Source organism: Pelobates fuscus, chromosome 3 (genome assembly GCF_036172605.1).
Source record: "Pelobates fuscus isolate aPelFus1 chromosome 3, aPelFus1.pri, whole genome shotgun sequence".
Taxonomy (NCBI): domain Eukaryota; kingdom Metazoa; phylum Chordata; class Amphibia; order Anura; family Pelobatidae; genus Pelobates; species Pelobates fuscus.
Window position 1 is genome coordinate 389,136,403 of NC_086319.1, and position 23,977 is coordinate 389,160,379.

At 39.9% G+C, this 23,977-nt stretch overlaps 2 protein-coding genes across 5 annotated transcripts in view; one reads left to right on the plus strand and one right to left on the minus strand.

The window, feature by feature from the left end:
* The window catches only part of AP4M1 (adaptor related protein complex 4 subunit mu 1), a 34,298-nt gene extending 22,671 nt beyond the window's left edge, over window positions 1-11,627 (plus strand). For all 4 annotated transcript variants that reach the window (XM_063449662.1, XM_063449659.1, XM_063449661.1 and 1 more), the window contains exons 2-16: window positions 1,224-1,289; window positions 2,625-2,728; window positions 3,097-3,203; window positions 4,269-4,365; window positions 5,994-6,104; window positions 6,190-6,270; window positions 6,346-6,408; window positions 6,537-6,603; window positions 6,678-6,731; window positions 6,952-7,058; window positions 7,165-7,256; window positions 8,273-8,320; window positions 8,435-8,485; window positions 9,914-10,031; window positions 10,717-11,627. In XM_063449662.1, the coding sequence (XP_063305732.1) occupies window positions 1,232-1,289; window positions 2,625-2,728; window positions 3,097-3,203; window positions 4,269-4,365; window positions 5,994-6,104; window positions 6,190-6,270; window positions 6,346-6,408; window positions 6,537-6,603; window positions 6,678-6,731; window positions 6,952-7,058; window positions 7,165-7,256; window positions 8,273-8,320; window positions 8,435-8,485; window positions 9,914-10,031; window positions 10,717-10,914 (1,356 nt within the window). In that variant the 5' untranslated portion in view covers window positions 1,224-1,231 and the 3' untranslated portion in view covers window positions 10,915-11,627. The remainder of the gene's footprint in view (window positions 1-1,223; window positions 1,290-2,624; window positions 2,729-3,096; window positions 3,204-4,268; window positions 4,366-5,993; window positions 6,105-6,189; window positions 6,271-6,345; window positions 6,409-6,536; window positions 6,604-6,677; window positions 6,732-6,951; window positions 7,059-7,164; window positions 7,257-8,272; window positions 8,321-8,434; window positions 8,486-9,913; window positions 10,032-10,716) is intronic.
* A 5,141-nt stretch (window positions 11,628-16,768) lies between these two features.
* The window catches only part of STAG3 (STAG3 cohesin complex component), a 130,980-nt gene continuing 123,771 nt past the window's right edge, over window positions 16,769-23,977 (minus strand). Inside the window, exons 30-34 of the mRNA XM_063446384.1 lie at window positions 23,481-23,637; window positions 19,695-19,793; window positions 17,429-17,530; window positions 17,140-17,215; window positions 16,769-16,858 (exon numbers count right to left, since the gene is read on the minus strand). Of these exons, the coding sequence (XP_063302454.1) occupies window positions 16,769-16,858; window positions 17,140-17,215; window positions 17,429-17,530; window positions 19,695-19,793; window positions 23,481-23,637 (524 nt within the window). The remainder of the gene's footprint in view (window positions 16,859-17,139; window positions 17,216-17,428; window positions 17,531-19,694; window positions 19,794-23,480; window positions 23,638-23,977) is intronic.

Consider the following 23,977-nt stretch of genomic DNA (forward strand, 5'->3'; position numbering starts at 1 on the left):
TTTTTGTTTTTTTTTCACACACATTCTACTTTAGGTATGGATTCTCAGTTCCTGATATGTGTTATTGACAAAGAACACCCCAATATGTGTTCAGTAACATCTCCCGAGTACAACAGTGCCCCCAATGTACAGGTTTTATGTTTTCTTTTCAAACTTATAGGGGTCAAATGTAGGGCTTTCCCCTTTTCCATGTTTGCACATTGAAATTTGCCAGATTGGTTTGCTGGGTCTGTGTTGCCTTTGGGACCGTATAGCAGCCCAGGAATGAAAATTAACCCCATCATGGCATACCATTTGTAAAATTAAACAACCCACGTTATTCAAAATGGGGTATGTCCAGTCTATTGTAGTAGCCACTTTGTAGTTGGCAAAGTTAGCATTTTTATAAATTTTTTTTTACACAAAAACTGAACTTTTACTGTTGATTTCATCGTCGTGATACATTTTACTGTTTTAAACACTCATATTTGTTTTCAGTGAAGTCTCCCGAGTATTAAACAATACCCCCCCCATGTACAGGTTTTATGGTGTTTTGGAAAGTTACAGGGTCAATATAGGGCTTGCCCAATTTAGTTTGCCAGATTGGTTTGCTGGGTCTGTGTTGCCTTTTGAGACCATATGGTAGCCCAGGAATGTGAAATAACCCCATCATGGCATACCATTTTCGGTCTTTTTTGGCTGATCTGATCGGGTCCGTGATTTTTAATTGCTTGGAAGGCGCCATGTGGGTGAGTACTGCACGATGGGGCTCTTTTTGGGTCGATATTGGTGGGTTTGTACCGGCTGTCTGTAGCTCTCGGGTCCGTCAGGCCTGGGAGCTCTCACTCCATGCGCCTTTCTCGGTCGGCCGCTAGCCACACCCCCGGACCATTTTTTTTTAAGGGACAGGTCCCCAAAATGTAGGACTGCCCTGGCAAAATCAGGACTGTTGACACCTGTATGTTTTCAAGAACCATATGCATTCAGACTGTACTTGACTCAGCCCTGGGGTCTAGGTTCATATCTCTTGTCCTACAACTTAGACTTAAATAACTAAACTGGTGCACAGTAGTTCTGTTAATTCTAGTTTGATCGAGAGATGTATCTTAGAATATTCTCCCATTCTTCATTTGGATGTGATACTCCTTATGAAATATAATATATGTTTTTTCCACTTAGTGATTTTCTTTTTAATCTGTGATGTCATTAACCCTTTATTTTACTCTTTCCCAATGTTGTTCCAGGTACCATCATGATATCCCAGCTATTTATCCTGTCCTCCAAAGGTGACCTCCTGATTTATAAGGATTGTATCCTTTCCTGTGTGTTCTAGTCACTACACACATATATCCAACACCTGGACTAACAGCAGGTCCAGGGCAATGACTCTACTACAGTATATTAAACAAGTGTCCATGGTTTACATCACCCTTTGAATTACTCCCCAATCCCAATCAGCATTCTTTTTTAACCTCTGCTCTTCTTCTAGTTCACTTCCCAGTATTTATCTACCAGTTTCTCTTCCCATCAATATTTCAATTCTAACACTTTGCAAGTCTCTATTTTCTTCACCCTCCAATAACAATTTATATTTTGTGTTCACCCGCCACAGGATTTGTGTGCATGTGGCTGCAGTTGTGTGATGGTGTATGGGTGGTGGGCTGTATTTTGATGGGACTTGTATGGTTAAATGTCTAATAAGAGTTGGGAATTGTATGTAGAATGATGCTTTACTTGTGTGTATGTGTAGAGGGTGGTTAGATTTTTTTTGTCTACCTAGGCAATGAGAATAAAGCAATCTAAGTTTTTGTCAAATGGCTACCAAACAACTTAATAAGAAAAGTAGGAGTGGGCGTTATCCATATATCCATAGAAGCATAACCAGTGCAATGAGCCATAGTGGTTATGGTGCTTAGGGTGAAACATAGAATGTGACGGCAGATAAGAACCATTCGGCCCATCTAGTCTGCCCAATTTTCTAAATACTTTCACTAGTCCCTGGCCTTATCTTATAGTTAGGATAGCCTTATGCCTATCCCACGCATTCTTAAACTCCTTTACTGTGTTAATCTCTACCATTTCAGCTGGAAGGCTATTCCATGCATCCACTACCCTCTCAGTAAAGTATATGTCCTCTTTATATGAGTTACAAGCCTGTTTCTGGTCTGGGCAGAGTTTTCCGATAATCAGAATTAGCTGCGGGAACTATAACATTTGTATTTATTTGACTTGGGGTCACTACCCCCTGGAGTATCCCTTCATATTCATTGTTTGGTAGGAATTGAAACCAATGACACAATATTCATAAAACTAGGCTGATATTATGGTAAGAGCATACAGAGGTTGATGACCAAAGCATGGAAGCTGTAAGTATCGAGGCTCCTGTCTGTATGAAACGTGAGTCAGATACCCTTTAAAACGCTGCTCTCAGGAAACAATGTGACTTCTTTGTGGAATTATGGGGGTTATGTATAAAAAGTTATGCATTCTCTTTCACATTCGCAACATTTATGTACAATTTCACAATATTCTTGTGTATAAAACAATGACTCCACCCTTTATCCATTGGTGGCCAGTCTGAGAGAACATATTATTACTATGTGAGCGTAGGGAATGTCTCGTTATTTCCTTACAGACTTTCTCAGATCGTGGTTCCTCCACACAGTCTAACAGCGCACAGTCTAACGTGGCTGATGGTCTCTATGTGAAGCTGTCGTCTCTGCCCTCAGACCAGGCCCCCGTGGTCATAGTGAGTGCTGATTGTCCCTCTTATACTTTCTTGGCAATCTTTCTTTATGTGTCTGTAATGGGAGGGGATGATGAGTTTGAAGATAGCTGTAGAAAACCACAGAATAATTGGCTTTAGTTTTGTTGATTTGAGGGGGGGGGGGAAAGGGGGGGGGGGACACTTTGCTGTCACCCTCCAGCAAATAACGTCATTATAATTTTGGTATAGGCTATATGTCTACCCAATCATGTTACTGAACCATTTGATTTGTGTTACAAATACATGACTTGCCTGCCCGGTAAAGAGCTGACGGTGTGTACTCTCTGCTGTATTAGTTATTGGTGGTGTATATTCAGTAAGATATAGATATATATTTGTGTTTCACACAGGAATATGGTGGGTTCTACTTCATTCACACACGTCACAGGGGACTGTATTTTGTCATGAGCATCTCGGCCAATGACTCGCCCTTCATGTACATAGATCTCCTGAACCGGTGAGTAACATTTCTACTGCTATAATGTAGTGGTGAATTTAGGTCTGGGTGTAATTGAAGTACATTATTGCTTAACCCCTTAAGGACCAAGCTTCTGTAATAAAAGGGAATCATGACATGTCACACATGTCATGTGTCCTTAAGGGGTTAAAGCACAGTTTCAGTGAATATCTGCCATGTGCACAAGAAACCGCAGGAGGACTAACCATAACGTGACCTTAGACGTCTGTCTAGGGCCCAGGGGCTAGACAGTGGCCCCAGAACCATGAAATTGCTTGGCCATCATCCTTACATGAAGAATTAAGTGGGCCACAAACCACTTACCTACCTAGGACCCTGGGGAAGCTTCACCCATCTCTACAAGAAATTGGTCTGCATTGAAGATAAGAAGTTGAAATAATGTTATCCCCACCTACATGTTTAAAACCCATTCAGAAATGTTTCAAATTGCTATTCAGTACAAACTAAAATTAAGGGGGCATGCATTAAATTACAGATAGTCTGATAGTCAGTTTCTTCTGTGTAATGGCCTACATGTTAATATACTTAAAGAGTCAATAATAGAGCTAGAGTGAGTGAGTGAGATTGTGTGCGCGTGTCCCATAGAGTTTCAATTCAGTAATTGTCCATGATGAACAGCAAGTTGTGCCTGTAGTTCTAACATTGTTTTTATATCTTTATTACATAGTTTAAAATTACGGACATGCTGTTGGCTTGGAGAGACCGTCTATTGTATTTTAAATTATATGAAAATAGTCTTCGCATTGTGCATTGGGGAAACCGGTGGCAATACAGCAAACAGTTTATTGTTGGCAGTTGTAGTGCTGCTGATAAAAGTGATGTACTTGTTCCAGTCCTATTGCAATAAACTGCAATAGCGTTGGTACGGATCAAACACAAAAGTTAAGAACTGTTGAATTACTGACAGTATGCCTGGCCCTCACTGGGCTGTAGCAGCAATGCCCTGGTTAGGGTCAGGCTGTTACATTACATTTTGCAGAAACGTTTCATTTCGTAGAGTTGCCATGTGGATCAGTACTTATGTCTACCTACATTTAATCCTAGGCTGGCGTCCCTCATCCGTGATTACTGTGGGGATCTTAGCGAGGCTGTTGTCAGTCTGAACTTTGCTTTGATTTATGAGCTCCTTGATGAAGTTCTGGTGAGTTCTATTTAGGGTCACACAGTCAGATGCCCAGGTGACCGGACATCTCCCTACGAAGGGTGGTAGTCCAGTCCACTAGATAGTGCCTTATACCTGACATTTTCTTATCACTATAGGAGTCATTCACTAAGCTATACATTATTATTTTCATAGCTTTTGGTTTAGTTTCAATATTTCATTTAGAATTAATCTAAATTGGAATACATAAACGCAATCAACCAAAATGGCCTCAAATTCCCCCGAAAGAGCTGTGAAATAGAATCAACTGTATAAATAATACCACTACTTCATAGTTGTAACCCAGATGTGTTTGACTGGATGCTGACCAATCATGTTGCTATCTAGGTGCGATGACCTTTTTGTCGATGATTTTTTTCAACATGGATAAGAGGACGGGAAATCCAAATTCCTTTTGTTAGATAGAGTAGATCCCTTGATGTGTAAACTGGGACTAGATTTAGTGATCCCATATGGCCAATAAAGCTGTGTGCAGTATTCAAAGTGAGTGCTGAACGCATCATTTAAAGTATTGTGGCTTTACAGTGTTCACTGACAAACTCGTGATGTCATTAATGACACCACCAAGGATTCCACAGATGGAGGGAGACCCGTTCCCCATAATAAGTCTTATAATGCTCTGTGTGACCGTCTAGTTTGGAAATGGTTTGCACTTATTGGTCAATTTGAATTAATATGATGTTAAAATGCTCTAAAATGAGACAGTCAAAAAAAAAAGGTTTAAAACCCAAAAAGAACAAGTTACAGTATCTAAAATCCCCCGTGTCATCTCAAATACCTGTAGAATGTTTTTGCATTCAGTAGATGTTGCTAAACACAATTTGTGTGTTTTATTGCAATAGCACAGAATTACATGTGTGTATGCACATGTGTGTACGCGTGTTTAAAAACAAACAAAAAAACATGTAATACTAAAATATTTAGCAGTGACTGGTGGTGATATGGTCAAACAAAAAGTGTCATAGAGGAGTGTCATAGTACCCCATAATAAATAACCTAGGGTGTCTACCTAATGAAAATATGTGCCAGTTTTGGTTTCAGTGACCGCTATTAAACAATATAGCTCAAACATACGAATTGTGAATGTTTTAGGCTTAGGCTTACAAATGGTAAGTTGTGACCTGTAAGCACTAACAATACATTGAAATTCTGCATATAACAAATATATTTATTTCAAAGCACTTTTGTTTAGTTGCACTGTTTATGTACATGTTAATATAGGCAGAATTGTGGGGGAAAATTGCTTGTATCCTTGAAGGGTATTCCACTACCCAATATGTTGTATGCATTTAATTTTGCATTTTTATCATTGAGTGTATCTTTAAAAGCAGCATGCAAAAGCTGCAGATCTACCTGTGACCGTCCAATCACAGACTTCCCAATGCAGCTCAATGAGAAGTGCTTGCAAGGCTGGTGCTCGGAGCAATTGCTGCCTCTTGAGTTTAACTTCACTGAGCTAACCAAACCAGGAAATAACTGGACTGGTTGTCTGATTGATAGCAAATGGGGGTGTAACTAGGTTGATTTATAAAAGTGCTTTATGTAAATCATTGTAGCAATGACTTGCTTCTTTCATGGCAATGACTGACACCTTTACTCCTGCACAGGACTATGGATATGTCCAGACAACATCCACAGAAATGCTCAAAAATTTCATCCAGTCAGACCCAGTGATCAGTAAACCATTCAACCTCCTGGACCTGAGCACAGTGGGTTTGGTAAGATCATTTCTTACAAGTACTATTTTAGTCTAGTGCCCCTGACTCTCTCTCTCATGGCTTCGCCTTGTCTTACCTCATTCAGTTTGGAGCAGAGACTCAGCAAAGCAAGGTAGCTCCGAGTTCAGCTTCCAGCCGCCCTGTCTTGTCCTCACGTCACCAGCAGGTCAGTATTATTTGGACCACATCTTTTCTCATGTTTCATTCTACAATAAGACTGAATTATACGATTTTCTATTAGGGCGAGCAAAATGAAATCTTCTTGGATGTCATTGAGCGTATGACAGTGGCCATTGGATCAAATGTGAGTGCACTTTGTTACGTGATATAACCGTCAAATGGATAGTCTTTTTTTTTTTTTTTACCATGCCAAAAAATATAGGTAATTCCTGAACCCTCTGTGAAAAGATTGTCACATATTTTGTTTGTTAGGGTTCTTTATTGAAGGCTGATGTTCAGGGGGAACTACGATTGAAAAGTTACTTCCCCAATTGCCCTGGTAAGTAATATACCCAGATTTGTCATTGTTACTGAAGGATTGTACGAGATTTCAATCGTTTTTCTTCTTCCCAGAGCTGCGGATTGGATTGAGTGAAGAGTTCTGCATTGGGAGCTCAGAAGTGAGAGGTAAGAGAGGTGTCCCTTGCAATGATCAGTTTTTAATTTTCTTCTGCATGCCTGTAATCTCTTGCCAATTGTTGTCATGGTATGTAATGCGAGATCTCCCTCTATCCACCATCCTCCGTATGCGTTCTAATTTTCCCAGTAGTTTCTTTGTCCCACTCTGCCACTCATCTATTGTCTTTTCTACCCTTTCATATGCATTTCACAACTACCTCCCTTATAGGATATGGCACTGCAGTGCATGTGGATGGCTGTCAGTTTCACGAATCTGTGAAATTAGATGAATTTGAAAATTGTCGTATCCTGAAAGTTCTACCACCACAGGGCGAGGTAAGACTGTCAAAATCAGCCTTAAAGCTCCAACTTTTTATAGGACATCTACATATTTTGATCACCATCTTCCACCAACTCTCTTATCATTCTTATTTCTCTTCAGCTGACGCTAATGCAATACCAGGTTTCGGACAGTCTGACCACTGCCCTCCCATTCCATCTTTTCCCCACCCTGGAGAGAGATACTTCAAGCAGGTAAACACAGAGATGGGAATGCAAACATGGTATCCCACAGAATACTTCTGTTTTTACACAGACGTAATGGTATGAGTGGGGAAGCTATTGATCAAACAGAAGCTTGGAATTGTATGGTTACCATACAGGGAAAATGTCCTATATGATACCTGGACTGGTCCTAAGAATTTCCTGTACTCAAGACTTGTAGAGATATTGCTACCTAGGTCAGTGGTTCTTAGCAGAGTACTCAAGGAGTACAAACCAGATTATGTTCCTATGGAAATACTGGACCATTTGGATGCCTTGTCAGTAATCTGACCACTCAGGTATTTAGCCACAAACTCCACATCACAATCAGGATTATTTATTATTTATTAAAATTAATTCTGCAGTGCTTCTAGTTTTACTACTGTGGCAGATGTAACTTACTTCACATCAGATTGGCAACCCATTAGTCAACTGTAAAATTGGGACAGTGACTCATTCTTTAGTGGTGATATTCTGTCAGGGTTATTCACTGAGAAGGGAATTTCATACCTGAGACCCTGATAGACAAGTCTGAAAAATATCTCTGTGTTGGACAACTGTTCCAGTTCAACTCTTTTAGAAGAAAAACAAAATAGACCTTTCTTCTATTCTCCACAATTGTCAAATAATTGAATAACTGTTCATTCATGAACATAAACACACACACACACACACACACAGTTGAGTCCCAGTGGTTAGGAACAGTTGGTGGTTTATGGGATCTCCTTCCACTAGCACTAAGCCATACCTTTGAGAAACGTTGCAGTAGAGCTGTGGTTTTTAAATCAAGTGTCAGAGATCAGGAATTACAAATTCAAATGGGGATATTGAGAATACCCAGGCCATAAGTCTTTGGGGACCTGTATGAGAAGCATTAGTTTGCAAACATTTAAGTGAAAATGGATCCTGGCATGGTCTCTGTGTATTCAGAAATAAAATATAAAGGAAGGAAAATACTCTGCAGAACACTTTAACCATTTTTTTCTGGGGAATTTGCTTTTTTCCAGTCGTCTACGAATCTATCTGAAGCTGAGATGTGATCTGAGCCCCAAAAGGTAAGATAGGGAATGACGGCAAAAGGTGGAATTCTAAGGGGTTATTGAAATGAGATGATAAAACAGAGAGTTCGTTATCCTATAACTGTTTCCACTGTCATTTTTGTCATACAGCCAAGCCATTAACATCCGTGTACAGCTACCTGTGCCAAAAGGCAGCAGTGGGTATGTATCTCAAACAGTAACGTGTGCAAGAATTACATTCAGACACTGTGAAGAGTCAAACACTTCTCGAATTATAAAACATTCTTCATAAGTCAATCATTGGGTTAGAGCAGGGTTAAACAAGCTTTGACATCTCCCATAATGTTCTTTCTATAATGCTGGCGAAGTTTCAGGGAGACATAGCCCACAAGATCTAGAGTCCAAGATTGTCCTTGGTTAGAGTAGTCCCAGCACTTCAGGTTGTGCTGGATAAAGAAAACATAAGCTATTTAGCTCCATACTTAAAACTTGAAAGCCAATAATACCAATTAAGGTAGTCAGTATTAAATTGAATAATCTGCACAGCTATCTTATAGAAACTCAATTTTAAGAATCATAGATGTAGATTAGAACATTTGGATTCCTGAACATTATGATCCTTTAATGCTCAGCCAATTACTACAATTATCAAAACTACTTGGATTTTTAATGCTATTACAGTCTACACCTCCCCTATACTTAGAGACACTCTGTGCACAAATAGCTTTATCTATTTGATAGCCTTTGGTCTCAAGTGCTTTATTCTTTTGCATGCTCAAATCTATGTAGTTTTTGCAAAACAAAAAAGCTGCATACATACACAGAGACAGATAGTCTTACTGGCAAGAGGGAGCATTGCTAAGGAAGAAAGATTTCTTGTACAACATTTATATATTTTTTGTGTGCAAAAACCTCATTGATGTGTGTCATTAGATGTTAAAATCTTATTAAATGCATTATTATTGTATTGGCACCCTGGGTGTCACTTTATGTATATGTAATGTGTACAAAATTAATACGTAGAAATTCAAACCCTGCAAAATATGTGCCTTAATCTTAGCTCCCTGTCAGTCAATATTATAAGCTGTATGCATGTTCTATGCAGACTGACTGGTACAGAGAAGATAAATTAACGAAGGTAACTATTTCTGCTCATTTGTGGTGTGCGTCTTGTCTGTGTCTGGACTGAACTGGATTGCAATTTAATTGGCTAAATCTTTAATGTAAATAAACGTTACAAAATGCATCACACAAATAGGTTGAAACAAGTTATAAACAATATTCAATGTTCTTTTGTCAATGGTGTAATTTCCAGATAAATGACAGTTTCCCTTAACAATACTTGGTAGAATATTGGACTCATTTGACATCTGTGTAAAGGGGTAGAACGCCGAGTCTCAAATTGGATTCACTATTTCTTGGCGCTGTCCTAGACTAGTAATGTTTGTGTCGGGGGAACAGGTTTATCTTTGGAGAAGGTTACTGTCTAAAGAAGAGGGAATGAATAGTCACTGATTTGCTAATCCGGAGCGCTGGTTTTCCATCATTGAACATTTGTGTTAAGTGTTGTTTAAAGGACTCCTGTCCATTATGGGTCTCTGCAGTCTAGATAATCAAATTTTTTTGCAGCCTCGCTCAGGAGCTCAGCAGTCCAGACCAAAGTGCAGAATTTGTACCTAGCTCTCAGTCTGTTATTTGGAACATCCCAAGGATTTGTGGAGGAACCCAGCTCTCTGCTCTTTTCAAGGTAATGGAAGGTGGCAACACGTCAATATGTATTTTCTATTTAGAACTCGTCATATATTACTTATCAATCCCCTCCACACACAATTTCTATAACTGAAATACGGATCTTCTTCTCCGTTATTCTCCATGGTGAACTTTATTTCACTTGTTCCCCGTTTCACATTTACAGTTTCCCTTTTAACTAGAGCATTTAACACCATTGCTGAAATTATTTTTCCACTTAGTATAGAATTACCACCTCTGAAAGCAAGAACCATCCCCTCCAAAAAGAAAATACAGCCATCAATGTAATACTCGCCTTCAGAGTATAGACCCCCAGGTGTAATACTAAGGTCCATCCATGAACCCCTTATTTAAAGCACTTTTATAGAGTAGCAATTAATAAGTACTACTAAGCTGTAGATGATAGCTGATTTTACATCTGCTCCCTCCATTCCATCGCCCCAAGTCCCAGCTCCCCCAAAGCTCCAATACTTTGCTCCAGTGGATAGCTTCCATAGAATTTTACTTTGCCACCATTAGCTTTAATCTTTGAGGCTAGTATAACCATCACAAACATTCTACGATGGGGACACTTCCAATGTTGGGTATGTGGGTAAACTTCAGCCCCTGCAAAACCGTAAACTCTGAACATTCTCCATCCTTGCTGATGTGCTTCATTAATTATGTTTCTCCCCCCCCTTCAGGTGGATGTCTCTGGGTGTGTCTCCATTCCATCTCTTATGGACTTACCACCACTGAACCTTTCCTTCGAAGTCCCCTCCATCACCAGCTCCGGGCTCCAAATCCGTTTCCTCAGGCTTCGCAATGAACGTCCAATCCCAACCCACACGTGGGTCCGATATCTGACACAGAGTGACTCATATAGTGTCCGGCTTGGATAGTACATTTTACTATATAACCTAGATGGACGCTGTACAAATTTGACCAACTCCTTGGATCCAGACACAAAAAAAGCCATACATGATCTGCCCATGTGAATACACGAATAGTGACTCAGCACTAACAGATACAGAGATGATACTAGTGATAGAAATACAGACAAGAACAATCAATTGGGAACATTTTATTAACTGCAAACCAAACAAAATCTTTCCAAAAGCTTGGAAAATAGGAAGGCATCCATGTTTCAAGGAAAATGTACGGAGCAGCTCCATCAAACTGGTAGATCATCCTGTAAGAGAGGATTGAGTCTCTGAGACTGGGTTACATAAATTAAATACACTAAATGCACATGCAATGTGTGGTAGGCACTCTGACAGTGTGTAATTATAGAATCTGTTCTCCAGTCAAAAATATATTCAATATCAAGTCATAATCGTCAATATGGCTCCTTCTTGTTCGAGCAACCTCAACTTAACAAAATAGAAAAGACAAACGTTTGAGGGCCAATGAAGTAAATGTAACATAATGCATATTGTTACAATAAACAGAATAACGCTTTTTCATTTGACAGCCCTGTTCTTTCCAACAGCTATAGGCAAACTACTTTTGTTTCCTCAACGAAGAATAATAATATAAACCTGTGACTAAATGCATCTTTTCTATGCAAAACACTGCCTCAATGACCCTCAATAAAGGCTTTTATTTTGGCAAATTATACTTTTTTTTCCGTTGCTATGCAAATAAAGTACCAATTTATACAAGTATAAGCACATTTGTATATAATAAGTTTATTGAAGCAATTTTTCCACTTTTAATTAATGGAAAATAGCTACTCTACAATTATGTTCACATTGGCAGTATGTTAAATCCCATCAAATATAGAAAAATAGAATCCAAAAACTAATACATGAATCAATTTTTTTTCACAAATGTTTATTAACTAAATAACAAATAAAAAAATACTGAAATGGATACTATAAGCAACATAACCAGTACAGCTTAATGTGGTGGTTATGTTGCCAATCCTTCTTTGTCAAAATATTATTGAGAGCTTCCTCCTTATCTGAATTCATAATGCAAAATTTACACATACATATCTTTATATGTATGAGTGTTTGTTTACCTGTTGAAATAGAAGTACCCCATTATCTTGTTGTGGTGATTTAGGTCAATTTTTTTTCTATAATTGAGGTGTGTTTTTTTGGGAAGAAGACACACTGAAGTGTCAGTTGTTCTTTAGAAAAGTACACCAGTATTAATAAGAGTCTCTTGTCACGGATATATTTCTTTTTTTTTTTGGTCCAACCACTTCTAAAATTGTGACAAACGCCCTTGGGTCTGGTAGTTTGCCACGAGCCATGCAAAATACACTGAAAAAGGCTCTGTCCCAGAGACCACCCGGTAACTTGTTAAGCCCAATAAACACCTTGTTACTAGTTCCACCGCAGTGTTCTAATTGTTCGTCTGGGTGTCCGCATTTCGTATGAACGACCACGAGGTGGTGGCCATCTTGTTCCTGTGAACGCAGGCAGCAGTGTTTGGACATCCATCTCCTGGAACTAAAATCGGACATGGAAACTCACGAACACACTTCCATCATCGCCTGCGGTCGGTTCCATAAGACTTAGAAGGGCACTGTTCGGTGGAAACGTTCCCACAAACAAGCTGAACAAGCTCCAGGGTAGAACTATGGATTCCTTTCGGTAGTTTGTTCATTTTAAACTACCGAACTTGACCGACCATTAGCAGTGATTTCATGGAACTGGTTTGGAGATGGGACCATGTGCACGGTTGGTCAAAATTATGACTTCCATGGAAATCCGGAACCCCTGAACTGATCTGGGTGATTTTTGGATATGTTGGTCACCCAGATCGGGGGATGTGACGTGTGTGGGGTTTTCATGTGTTTTGGGGGTTTTGTTATATTGCCTGATTCTGTACTGAGGGATAATTCAATTCTATCTTTTTGTGCTCAGGTAATTATCTCTCAGGCACAGGGAAGAAGTATGTTTAGATGTTTGCTTGTAACTATTCTCCTCTCAGGTCCAGGGGGAGGGATTATTCTGTTTGTGTGGGAGTGTTCTGGGTGTGTTTCACTGTGTCTAAACTGTATAAAAGCAGGCCATCTGGCCAGATTAAAGCATTCCAGCTTGTCCTCCCAGAACTATGTGTCGTCTGGTTACTGGGAGGGGAAAGGGGTAATCACTGTTCCAGTGTTGAGAATTCAACGGGGAAAGTCCTTGTAATTACTAGAGCTCCCAGGACTGAGTGTCATCCAGTGCCTGGGGGTGAATAGAGCGAGTTCCCTATTCGGCCCCAGTCAAGCTACATGACTATGGGCAGAAGCGCTGCGGTATTCCCCTGCTCCAGCTAGGAAGTGGTCCTTGGTGGAGGTACCCAGCTGGGGTACAGGGAGCTCTGTTACACAAATATTTGTGGGATCAATTCCAAAAACTAACAGCAATATAACTACTACACTGAGCTATAGTGGTTATGGCGCCAAGAGAGACCATTTTAAATTAATAGGATTATTAATGAGGTTAACTAAGTTCCAAATAATTTTATGCAATACAATTATTTATATTAGTAATGCATTGCATATTTAATTGTTTAAGATTTTAATACAACACTAACCTATTATCCAGTGACAACAGTGCAGTCATCACTGAGGCTTTATACTAATGTAATCACTCACTCTGGGGCTCTCCTTCCTTATTTACGCTCCTTGCTCAGAGGATATTGAAACACTCTGGCACTTCATTCGTATACTCCCTCTACATTTACTTGTGGAATAAAGCTATGACTGAAAACAGGAGAACTGTCTCTCGCTTATAGTTCTTGGCATACACTTTCTGTTGTCGACCCAGAGGTCTATATGCTGACAATTGATTGGCAGGTATGGAAAGGGACCAATTTTATTTTTTCACTGAAAAATTGTACATTTGTTAGAAAATTTGCTAGCACAGAGTATAGATTCTTTTTGTACTTTAAAGGGACACTCCAAATTCCTAAAGCACACGTGGAAATTGACACTTTTATAAATTCACCTGGTTACACCCCCTGGCTTTTAAGCAGATAATAGGTTCTGTTACTTTCTGGTTTGTTTGACTCAGTGAAGCTTAATTCAAAAGGCAGGCAATTGCCCAGAGCACCTGCCTTGCAAAGACTTCTCATTGAGCTGCATTGAGAAGACTGTGATTGGACAGCCACAGAAAGTCTGGGCAGGGACAAGAGAACTGCAGCTTTTGTAAGCTTTTTTTATTTAAAGAAGCTGTATTTCTATAGTATAAAAAGAAAAGAATCCTGCATATATAGCAGGCGGATAATATTTAGAATACAATTGTTAGATAGTTTGAGAAGCAATGTGCATTTAAATGCACAATAATTGCATGCATTTCATGAGCCCCATAAATCTTGATTGCTTTACCAATCATGTACGCTGGCTTAAGAGTAAACAAAAAGCATGACGCTGTCAACTCATAAAATCTCCTCAACATTTCATTGCTAAGTCATTTTCCCCAGACCCAGTTACCTCTGCATTCTACACAATATATAACACATAAGCTGTTACTTACCTTTACAGCAGCTCCGGTCACCTCCGTTCAGCTCACAGTGTAAGTCTTGCGGTCTGCGTGCCGCACGGAGCGTTGCCACATTAACCCGTGGCAACGCTCTGACGGCCGCGGGTCTCGCGAGACTTACACTGTGAGCTGAACGGAGGTGACCGGAGCTGCTACAAAAGGTAAGTAACAGCTTGCTCCCGGACCCCAAAAGGACCGCCGGGCTTGTAATGAGCCCGGCGGTCCTGATCTGTATTATGGCAATGTAAGTTGCCATAATACAGACCTTGACTCGAGTATAAGCAGAGGGGGGCTGTTTCAGCATAAAAAATGTGCTGAGAAACTCTGCTTATACTCTAGTATATCCGGTAATTAAATGCATGCAAGTTTTAATTTGGGGTATTTCTACTTGTGGTGAAAGTAACCTCACCACTGGTTTTTGGAGGGGCCTGTTTGCCAGCCTCGTATCCTGTGACTATGGCCCCTGTGTTAAACCCTGATTAAAACCACTGTGTGTGCCTTTTTGGACTTGTATGGCCACACTTCGAATTACCGAACAACCGCACGCAGAGACCACCCTGGAGCTTGTTAAAACCTATTGACAACTTGGAACGGTTCTCACCACAGTGTTCGGGTGGCCGCAATGCCTATGGACAACCACGTGGCAGCCATCTTGTTCGCACAAACGCAGGCAGCTGTGTTTGAGCATGAATCTCATGGAACAAAAATCGGATACAGAAACTCCCGAACACCGCTGGACTTCCATCATCGCCTGCGTTCGATTCTATTAAACTTAGAATGGCACTGTTCGGTGAGATCATTCATCTGGATGAGGGGAACAAGCTCCAGGGTAAGACTATTGACTTTGTTCGGTAGTTTGTTCGTTTTCAAACTACTGAACTAGACCGACCGCAATCCCTGATTCTCTGGAACTGTTTTGGGCATTGGACTATGCCTGCAGTCGGTCAAATAAATGGCTTCCATAGAATTCCTGAACTGATCTGGGTGATTTTTGGATATGTTTGTCACCTAGATCAGGGCTATTAGGGGATGTAACATTTGTGGGGATATTATTTGTTTTGGGGTACTTTTGGGGTCTTATAGAAATGTGTTTTTTCTGCCTGGAGATAATTGGGTTAATACAGTATCTGACGCAATTATCTCCCAGGCAGAGAGGAGGGATTGCATGCTGTGTGTGGGAGTGTCGTGCCTTGTAACCTTATTGGTCTGTGATGTTGTAAATCAGTCTACCATCAGGTCCATGTGGGCATACCCCTTGCATGGGGATTGTCATATAAGGCCAAGTGTGTCTCCCATTAGACAGATTTGTTTACCCCTTCATGAAGTCTTGGTTCATGTTTGGGGGATTGGAGAACTATAGTCACTCTGGGGATTGCTATATCACAATACTCCCCTGAGTATAATCACTAGCTCTTATAAGAGCTGTTCCTGCTACGCTCTCTGGACTAGGAGAGGTCTATCCACCGGAATCTGGATCCTGGTCTGAGGTCCAGGGTGGGTGGAGGACAGTGAGACCCCAACCAAGCTGCGGCGGTTCATGAGGTTTGCGGTGGTTATGGTGTTCCAGTACAGTGCTTATGGTGCTCACAAGTACTAGGAAGCAGCAATTGACGGAGGTACACGGTTGGGGTGCCAGGCGGTCCGTCACACTGCTAAACACATTTTGTATTGAATATTTCTTTTACATTAGAGCAGTGTCCCATTAACTATGCATAAAGGTGAGTTTACTTATCTTAGGGCTCAAAATTCACCCGGAGCAAGGAACTTTAAATTTTAATGCACCTAAATTCATAAAATAGATCGTTTTTGCCTTACTAGTTTCCTTTAACGTGCCGGTCTCTTGAAGGAAACCATAGCTTTTTTTTCTTAATAAAACATCCTTTTCTTTTTACTTATGACACTAAAATATTTTTAGTTACAGTTATTTATCACATAGAAACATAGAATGTGACGGCAGATAAGAACCATTCGGCCCATCTAGTCTGCCCAATTTTCTAAATACTTTCATTCATCCCTGGCCTTATCTTATAGTTAGGATAGCCTTATGCCTATCCCACGCATGCTTAAACTTCTTTACTGTGTTAACCTCTACCACTTCAGCTGGAAGGCTATTCCATGCATCCACTACCCTCTCAGTAAAGTAATACTTCCTGATATTATTTTTAAACCTTTGCTCCTCTAATTTAAGTCTATGTCCTCTTGTTGTGGTAGTTTGTCTTCTCTCACTTTGCATCTTACTCCTCCTTATCTTGGTACATGTGCATTATTACTATTATTCTTGCCATCCACATTCTGCACAACTATTAGTACAAACCCTCACCTCACTATCCAGTATAGCAGAATCCAGCAAGTCCAGCAGTACCTGAAAGCAAAAGAAAGCAGCCATTGTGTGAGACAGAGGTTGTAACGTCACATATAGTATAAATGCCATTATATTATATCTGCCCTGTTTAGAAACTAATGAAGATGAGGTGTGGATATGGAGTGAAGTTCTGTTATAATGTGTTGATTTGTAGTGTGAAGTTGAATGACCTGTTGTGTGTACAGAAGATGTGGTTTTAGTGTGAAGATGTGGCAAGAAAAGTTGTGGTGATAGTGTGAATTTGTTGTGGTACCAACACTATTTCCATGCATCAAACTCACCGCCTCCCCTCCTTGTGACCCCGAGCTACTTCCTGCATCATCTATCTCAATGACCTCCTCTTCCAATAAATTCATCCTGCAAGGGGAGCAGTTAATTGGATAATCATTAAGCATTGTATTGAAATTGCATTCAGTGTGGACAACGTGCAGTGTGTAATATCACTGGGGGAGGCCATTATCTAGGATGTGACGGAGGATAGCATTCTGCATGTTGTTCTGGCATTAATAGTCTGACATCCTGTACTTATATGTAAACAAAGTGACTAGATTGTTGTGAGGAACTTCTTACCGGCGCAGGCTGCCGCTAAGTGTTGATGGAGTTCCAGTCCTTGTCAGCATCCTACGGGAAGAGCTAGGAGTGCTAAGATAGTGTCTGGCAACCGTAGACTGGCTGAAACAGGATTAAAAGAAAACGCAATCATGGTTTTATTGCTATTTACTGCAACATAAATAGCCAGCTCTTGATGGAATGAGTATATCATATTTTGGTAGGCAAACAAACTTTCCTTTCAGATTGTAAGCTTGCAGACAGGTTTTCAAAAATGTTGTTGTCAGTCTAAGTGTGTACCAAGACTAACAGATTGTGAACATAGTGTTGTAGAATAGGGATAAAGAGAGATTTGTAAGGTTCTTTAACCCCTTAAGGACACATGACATGTGTGACATGTCATGATTCCCTTTTATTCCAGAAGTTTGGTCCTTAAGGGGTTAAAGAGATTTTTTTTCAGGGATTGAATGAAAATGGGGGGGGAGGGAGGGAGCCAGAGATCATGTGAAAATTTATGGTATTTTTGAAGATTTTGAGGATGTTGTTGTTCCTTTGCAGCCCATCATTTTGTTACAAGGCTGGCTTGCTGTAAAATGTTAAAGTAAATGTTTTGCATTAACAGTGAGCGATTAGAGACTTATAAGAAAGTTTAATAAAAATGGGAGGGGGATTTATCGCATCTTAATAACTACTGCAGTGGTTATGCTGCTGAGAGTGTCCCTTTAGAAACTGCCATTCCGGAATAATGTGTAGGAAGAAGATGCATTTAATGTGGACATGCGAAACTGGACACATTACCAACTCAAAAATGGCAGAAACTGTTTTAAAAAAAAAAATTGTGAAGGAGGCATGGTTTGGATATCGAGTTGTATGGCAGCTTGAGCTCCACTTTGAGCACTCTGTCCGTGGTAACCATAGTAAATATATCGAAGCTTCTCTCTACTGTGACACAAACATATTCCACCATGGGAACCCGGAAGTCCTGGCGGCATGGAGCGCCCTGGTGTGACTGGGTGATACAGTCCCCAGTTTGGCAGAAGTCACACATGCAATAAATGAAAATTATCTCATGTATTAGCTCACAAAAAAGGTACATAACTCTATGCAGGCATTTGAAAAGGTCTAGGCCCACTTGACAAAGCTGGAAGTCTAGAGGGGAAATGGAAGCGTGAGAGGCTTGTCCATGGTCTTGCAGTTCTTTATCCAGTTTCTAATCCCTGTTATTTCCACTTGATATGCATGATCTTATTTGTTTTTTTTTGCTCTTCCTTGTTTTAAAGGACATGGGGGTATGCGTAGTACACCAGCTCTCTCAGGGATATCCTACCACATACCTCTGGGAAGCACTTCCTGGTATCTGAACATATATCTTTATGGGCATGCGGTTTCTGTATTCTCATGTATTGTAAGAGGACAGCACGTACACCTGTACATGTTCTTTACTGTTAAATAAAAACCTGGTACAGCACGTAATGACTAATACGATGCAGTATATGTATTCTGCTGGTTTCTGACACAAAATAAAGAATAAAAAAACAAAATTGTGAAAAGGAATGGATGTAATGTACTCTAATCAATAACTAGCATCGTATATTACTACACTGTCTGAGGAAAATAAAGGGATTTTACAAGGTTATATTTGGCTATTTTCTCAAAGCCTTAAGATCAGATATCAGAGGACCTAAAGTGATGGAACTGATCACAATTTACTTTAGGTGGGAGAAATAATATAACTAACATCCTTCCTCGCTTACTGTGTTATTTTTAGGCTTTTCCAATTCATATTCCAAAATATTTGTTTGTTAGAATCAAAGCGCTATTTTATGACGTCTATTTGTGTTTCTAAACCGTCTAGGACTGAGCAATAAGACATTAATTGCACAGATAAAGATGGTATAGGGAATCCTTGCATATATTGGTATTACGAAGCTACATTATTGAGGTGATTATATGAATGAGCGATACTGAACTCTAAAAAAAGCATGGCACTGTATTAAGGAGGTAATCTTTATATCCATTGCATACCTATACCTAGCAGACCCTATGTTTTCATTTTCCCAACCTTTTTTTTTCAACAATACTTAAACTTTGGAAGAAGAGGAGAGAGACTTGGGGCCTATCCACTGGAGTACATTTACTTATATAACACAATCTTTCATTTTTTGAGGCAGCAAAATCAACAGATTTTTAAATTCTTTAAACAATTTCACCAATAATTTATGCAAGGACATCAATTAAAAAACAAAAAAAAAAATACATGACTAGAGTGATGCAAGAAACGTTTTACCGGTGCAGGCCACCACTCAGTGTTGACGGGGTTGCAGTCCTTCTCAACATCCTCTGGGAAGAGCTGGGAGTTCTAAGATGTCTGCCAACTGTAGACTGGCTGAAACAGGAATAACATAAAAATTAATTATGGTTTTGGAGGATTTAATACTTTTGCTTCATAGCAGCAGGATTACCCCAGCACTAGCAGCCTATTCTTGTAATTAAAGACACATGCAAGTTTGGGATGAATATCTTTCTATCCCCTATTAACTGCCTTCCGTGATGTAATTAAGTAAAAATGGGGCCCTCAAACGCTGTGTATGGTAGCACCTCATAATCATGAGTATTCTCGGCTAGCTCATCCCCTTTGCCACACATGTCCGGTCCGCTGTATAGGCACATACAGTAGGCTTATACTTCCCAGTCTTTACCGGTTGATCCTTGGAAATTTCTGCAACTAGGTGGCCAGTATCTGGGGCATTAAGCTAGACTGTGCCTATTAGGCAAATGATGGAGCACAAAAGTTGGGAACATCCTCCGTGACATAAATTCATGCTAGTTTTCATTGGGCTATATCTACTACATAGTGTATTTATTTATTAATGCATGTATGTGGGCTGTGGAGTGTCCCTTTAAGTCAGGGCTAGCCAATAAGCTAAGCCTGCACAGCTGGGCTTAGATCAGGCAGAGAGATTCAGGCTGCAGAGAGGCAAGGGACAGTGTCTGGCACAACCATGGTAAAAAGTCAAACCATTGACAAATGGATTGATTACCTACACTGAGGAAGAGCCATAGAACCACCTACAAAGACACACAAAAATGTGTAGAGCACAGATAACACTGTGGAGGTCACAAACAGACAAAACAGAGGAGCACAGACACAAACCTGGAGGACATGGAAATACCAAAACACTGATGGGAATGTAGAGGGGATAAGCATAAACAAACAACATTGAGGGTTTATATGAAGAGAAAACTGGTGAAGAAATAGAGAGCTGCACAAAACCGAGGAATAATGAAAAATCACAGAAGTAGGAGCATGGAAAGAAAAAGAAAACATGCATTCAGACTTGCACTTATTTACAAGAAACATATGCTTTCATAAAGTATGCATACATTTTGCTACATAATACAATAAACTAACTAAACAGGACAACAAAACATTTAAAGGGATACTATAGACACGCTGCAGGAGCCTTCTGTTTGTGATTAAAGTTGAATATACAGAGTTAAGAGTAAGGTAAATTAACATCAGATTGAGAATGAAACTATTTTTTTCATGTAGGCTAAGTGGGTCACAGCCAGGGGATGTGTGGCTAGGGCTGCATGGACAGTAACAAGAGTGATTTAACTCCTAGATAGCCGATAGAGACTGCACAATCATGATCTATCCACCAAAACTGCTTAGTTAAGCTAAAGTTGATTTGATGCCTCTATTATTCCATTAAGTGATCAAAGGCACAATATGTTGCACTTAATATATAATCTACATACTAGCAGGATAAAACTAGACATTTCATAAGGGAAAGTAACTCTACCGTGCCCATAACCACTTAAGGACTGCTCTAAAAAAAAAAAAAAAAAAAGGTAAAGTAAAAGTACCATCATGGCTGAATCCCTGCTTGTTATCAGGGAGCCTCGGGTATCATTTCACCTGAGAGCCGCTACTGTGAGTTGTGGTCACAATTGGTGACCCCAGACTGACAGATGAGCTGTATACAGTGTTCAAAGTGAGTCCTGCACAAAGCCTTTTAAATCATGTAGGCTGAACGTTCACAGCAGAGATTCTCTGCCTTGCTCAAACAAGCTTACAGTCTAGAGGAGGTGGGGTACAAATACACAACACGGCAGCAAGGTGACAGCCACCAAACAAGGTGGAAAAGTATCAGAACTAGAGGTGAGAGTGGAGTGTGGCTCTTTTAGGAGAGCAAGAGACAGATATGGATAAGTATAAGTTACTCTGGGAGTCCATAAGCATTTCTGAACAGATGTATTTTGAGGGACTTCTTTAACAATTGAAGACTGGGGTTAGGCAGGCTGTTCCAAAGGAAGGGAGACGCCCACGAGAAGCCTTGCAAGCGGGAGTTAGCAGTAAGGGTGTGAGCAGTGGACAGGAGAAGGTCACCGGCAGAGCGGAGACAGAGTGGGGGCATATCTATGAATCAGTGAAGAAATGTAACAGGGGCTATAGTTATTTAAAGCTTTATAGGTAAGGGTAAGTATTTTGAATTGACACCTAGAGGATACAGGAAGCCAGTGTAAGGATCGACAGAGGGGAGAGTTATGGGAGGAGAGACGGGTGAGAAAGATCAGCCTGGCGGCAGCATTCGTTGCCACTTGTAGTGGGGTTGTTCGGTATCTGGGGAGACCAACTAGGAGAGAATTACAGTAATCCATGCAAGAGATTACCAGAGTATGAGAAAGCTCATTGGCAGCATCTTGTGTGAGAAAGGGGCGGATGCGGGCGATGTTTTAAAGATGGAATGGACAGGTTTTACTGGTGGTTGGATTATGGTTTGAATTAGGGGAAACCGTGTCATTGTAATCCAAAACAGTAGTAGAATACAAAAATGGGGTCTTTAATATAGATGGACACATATGGTCTGTGAATTTTCCCATGAAAAAACATATGTTTGAAAAATAAAAAAATGTAATTATAAGTAGCATATTTGAGTGAAGTTGGTGATAAAATATACTTTTCTACAAATATGTACTTTTGTGTAGCAGTTTTGGAATTTGTGACTATTAGAACAGTTGTAATCTCAGCATGACAAATTTTGCAAAGGTAAAGCTTTAAAACCATAATTCACTCCTTGCAATATTTGTTTTATAACTTCTAAAATGTATTGAAATACAAGACATATTGGACATTTTAACAAATCAAGACTAATTCATGAAGGAGTTAAATTTCTTAAGTTGCACTTTCCATTTTTTTTTAAATATTTTATTCATATTTAATGTTGTGTTATGTATACAGGGTTTTAAAATAATCTCTCCTGTAAAAAATGTATGGGTATACTGAAATAGAAAGTGCCAATTTGGTCACCAAAAAGTGTCACATCTCAAAATAGCCTTGGTCCTTAAGGAGTTAAAAATGAAAGAAGTCTCCCACCCAGATGAGCACCGGTACCTCTTGAAAGAACCTGTGGTTTTTCCATCATTTTACGTGATGCTACTCCACGGTAATGAACTGCCTCAGGCTATAGGTCTTTAAGCTTAACTGTGCAGGCTCTTCACCCCATGCAGGCTCAGAGACAGTCACAGCCCAACATAGCACAGCCTCAATAAGAGACAACAGCATCCAGTTTAATAAATGCCGCATGAGAGCTGAAATGTTGCCATGAACTCCCTCCACCAGCTCCCCCCTGCTGAGTCCAACACAGATATTCAACATCCCAAGGCGGACAGATCGACTCCAGTGGTCTCTACTACTAGCCTGTCATATCCTGATGGCATGTTATGTTGTTTTCTCTCTTTCTTTTCTTTTCTAATATGCTCAGCAGACGTAACACTTACACCGCTTATTCCCTTCTTGTTTTACTCTAATTCTTGAGTAATTGTATAATTCTATGTCCTGCTTCGAACCGTAACTACTCTATGCTAATCTTGCTTAATCTCAACATAAAATATAAAACTGTGCATGCATACCCGAATACCTCAATGTTACAAGTGGGAAAACAAAAAGCCTGAGAATTTTCGTTGGGGTACCTCAAGCGTGTTTGTTATACTCATATGCACTACAAAAATACAAAATTTAAAAAATGAAAGAAGTCTCCATATAAAGACTCAGCAGCCGCTGACCAACCTGGGCTCAAAATCTGCCTCGGAATCCGCACTCTCATCCTCTATTCCCATGGCCGGGCTTGAAGGGGTCTGCTTTTCCTTTACCAAAGTTGAACTCATTAAAGGTGGGTGTCTTCTTCCAGCTTCCTCTGTGATCACACTGGAATCTTCACCCACATCTGTCATGGTGCAAGGGGAGGAGAAAAAAAAAAAAAGAAAAGAAAGAAACAAAATAAAAAAAATGTGTGGATTACCACACGTTATATAAATTATATAGCTTTAACCTTTGATATTCATAATGCATTAAAAAAAGTTGAGAAATGTTGCTGACGGTTTATAACTCTCACAAGGCTTATTCACAAGGTGATCATTATCAGAAATCCAAAGTGAATTTCAAATTTAAGTCCAAAACCGCTGAGCTGGAACACTTCTCAACTATGTTTCAATTTTGGCTACTTTGGTCTAACTTTTAAATTCACTTTGAACTTTCTTTGAATTACCGACAATTCTTACTTTAAT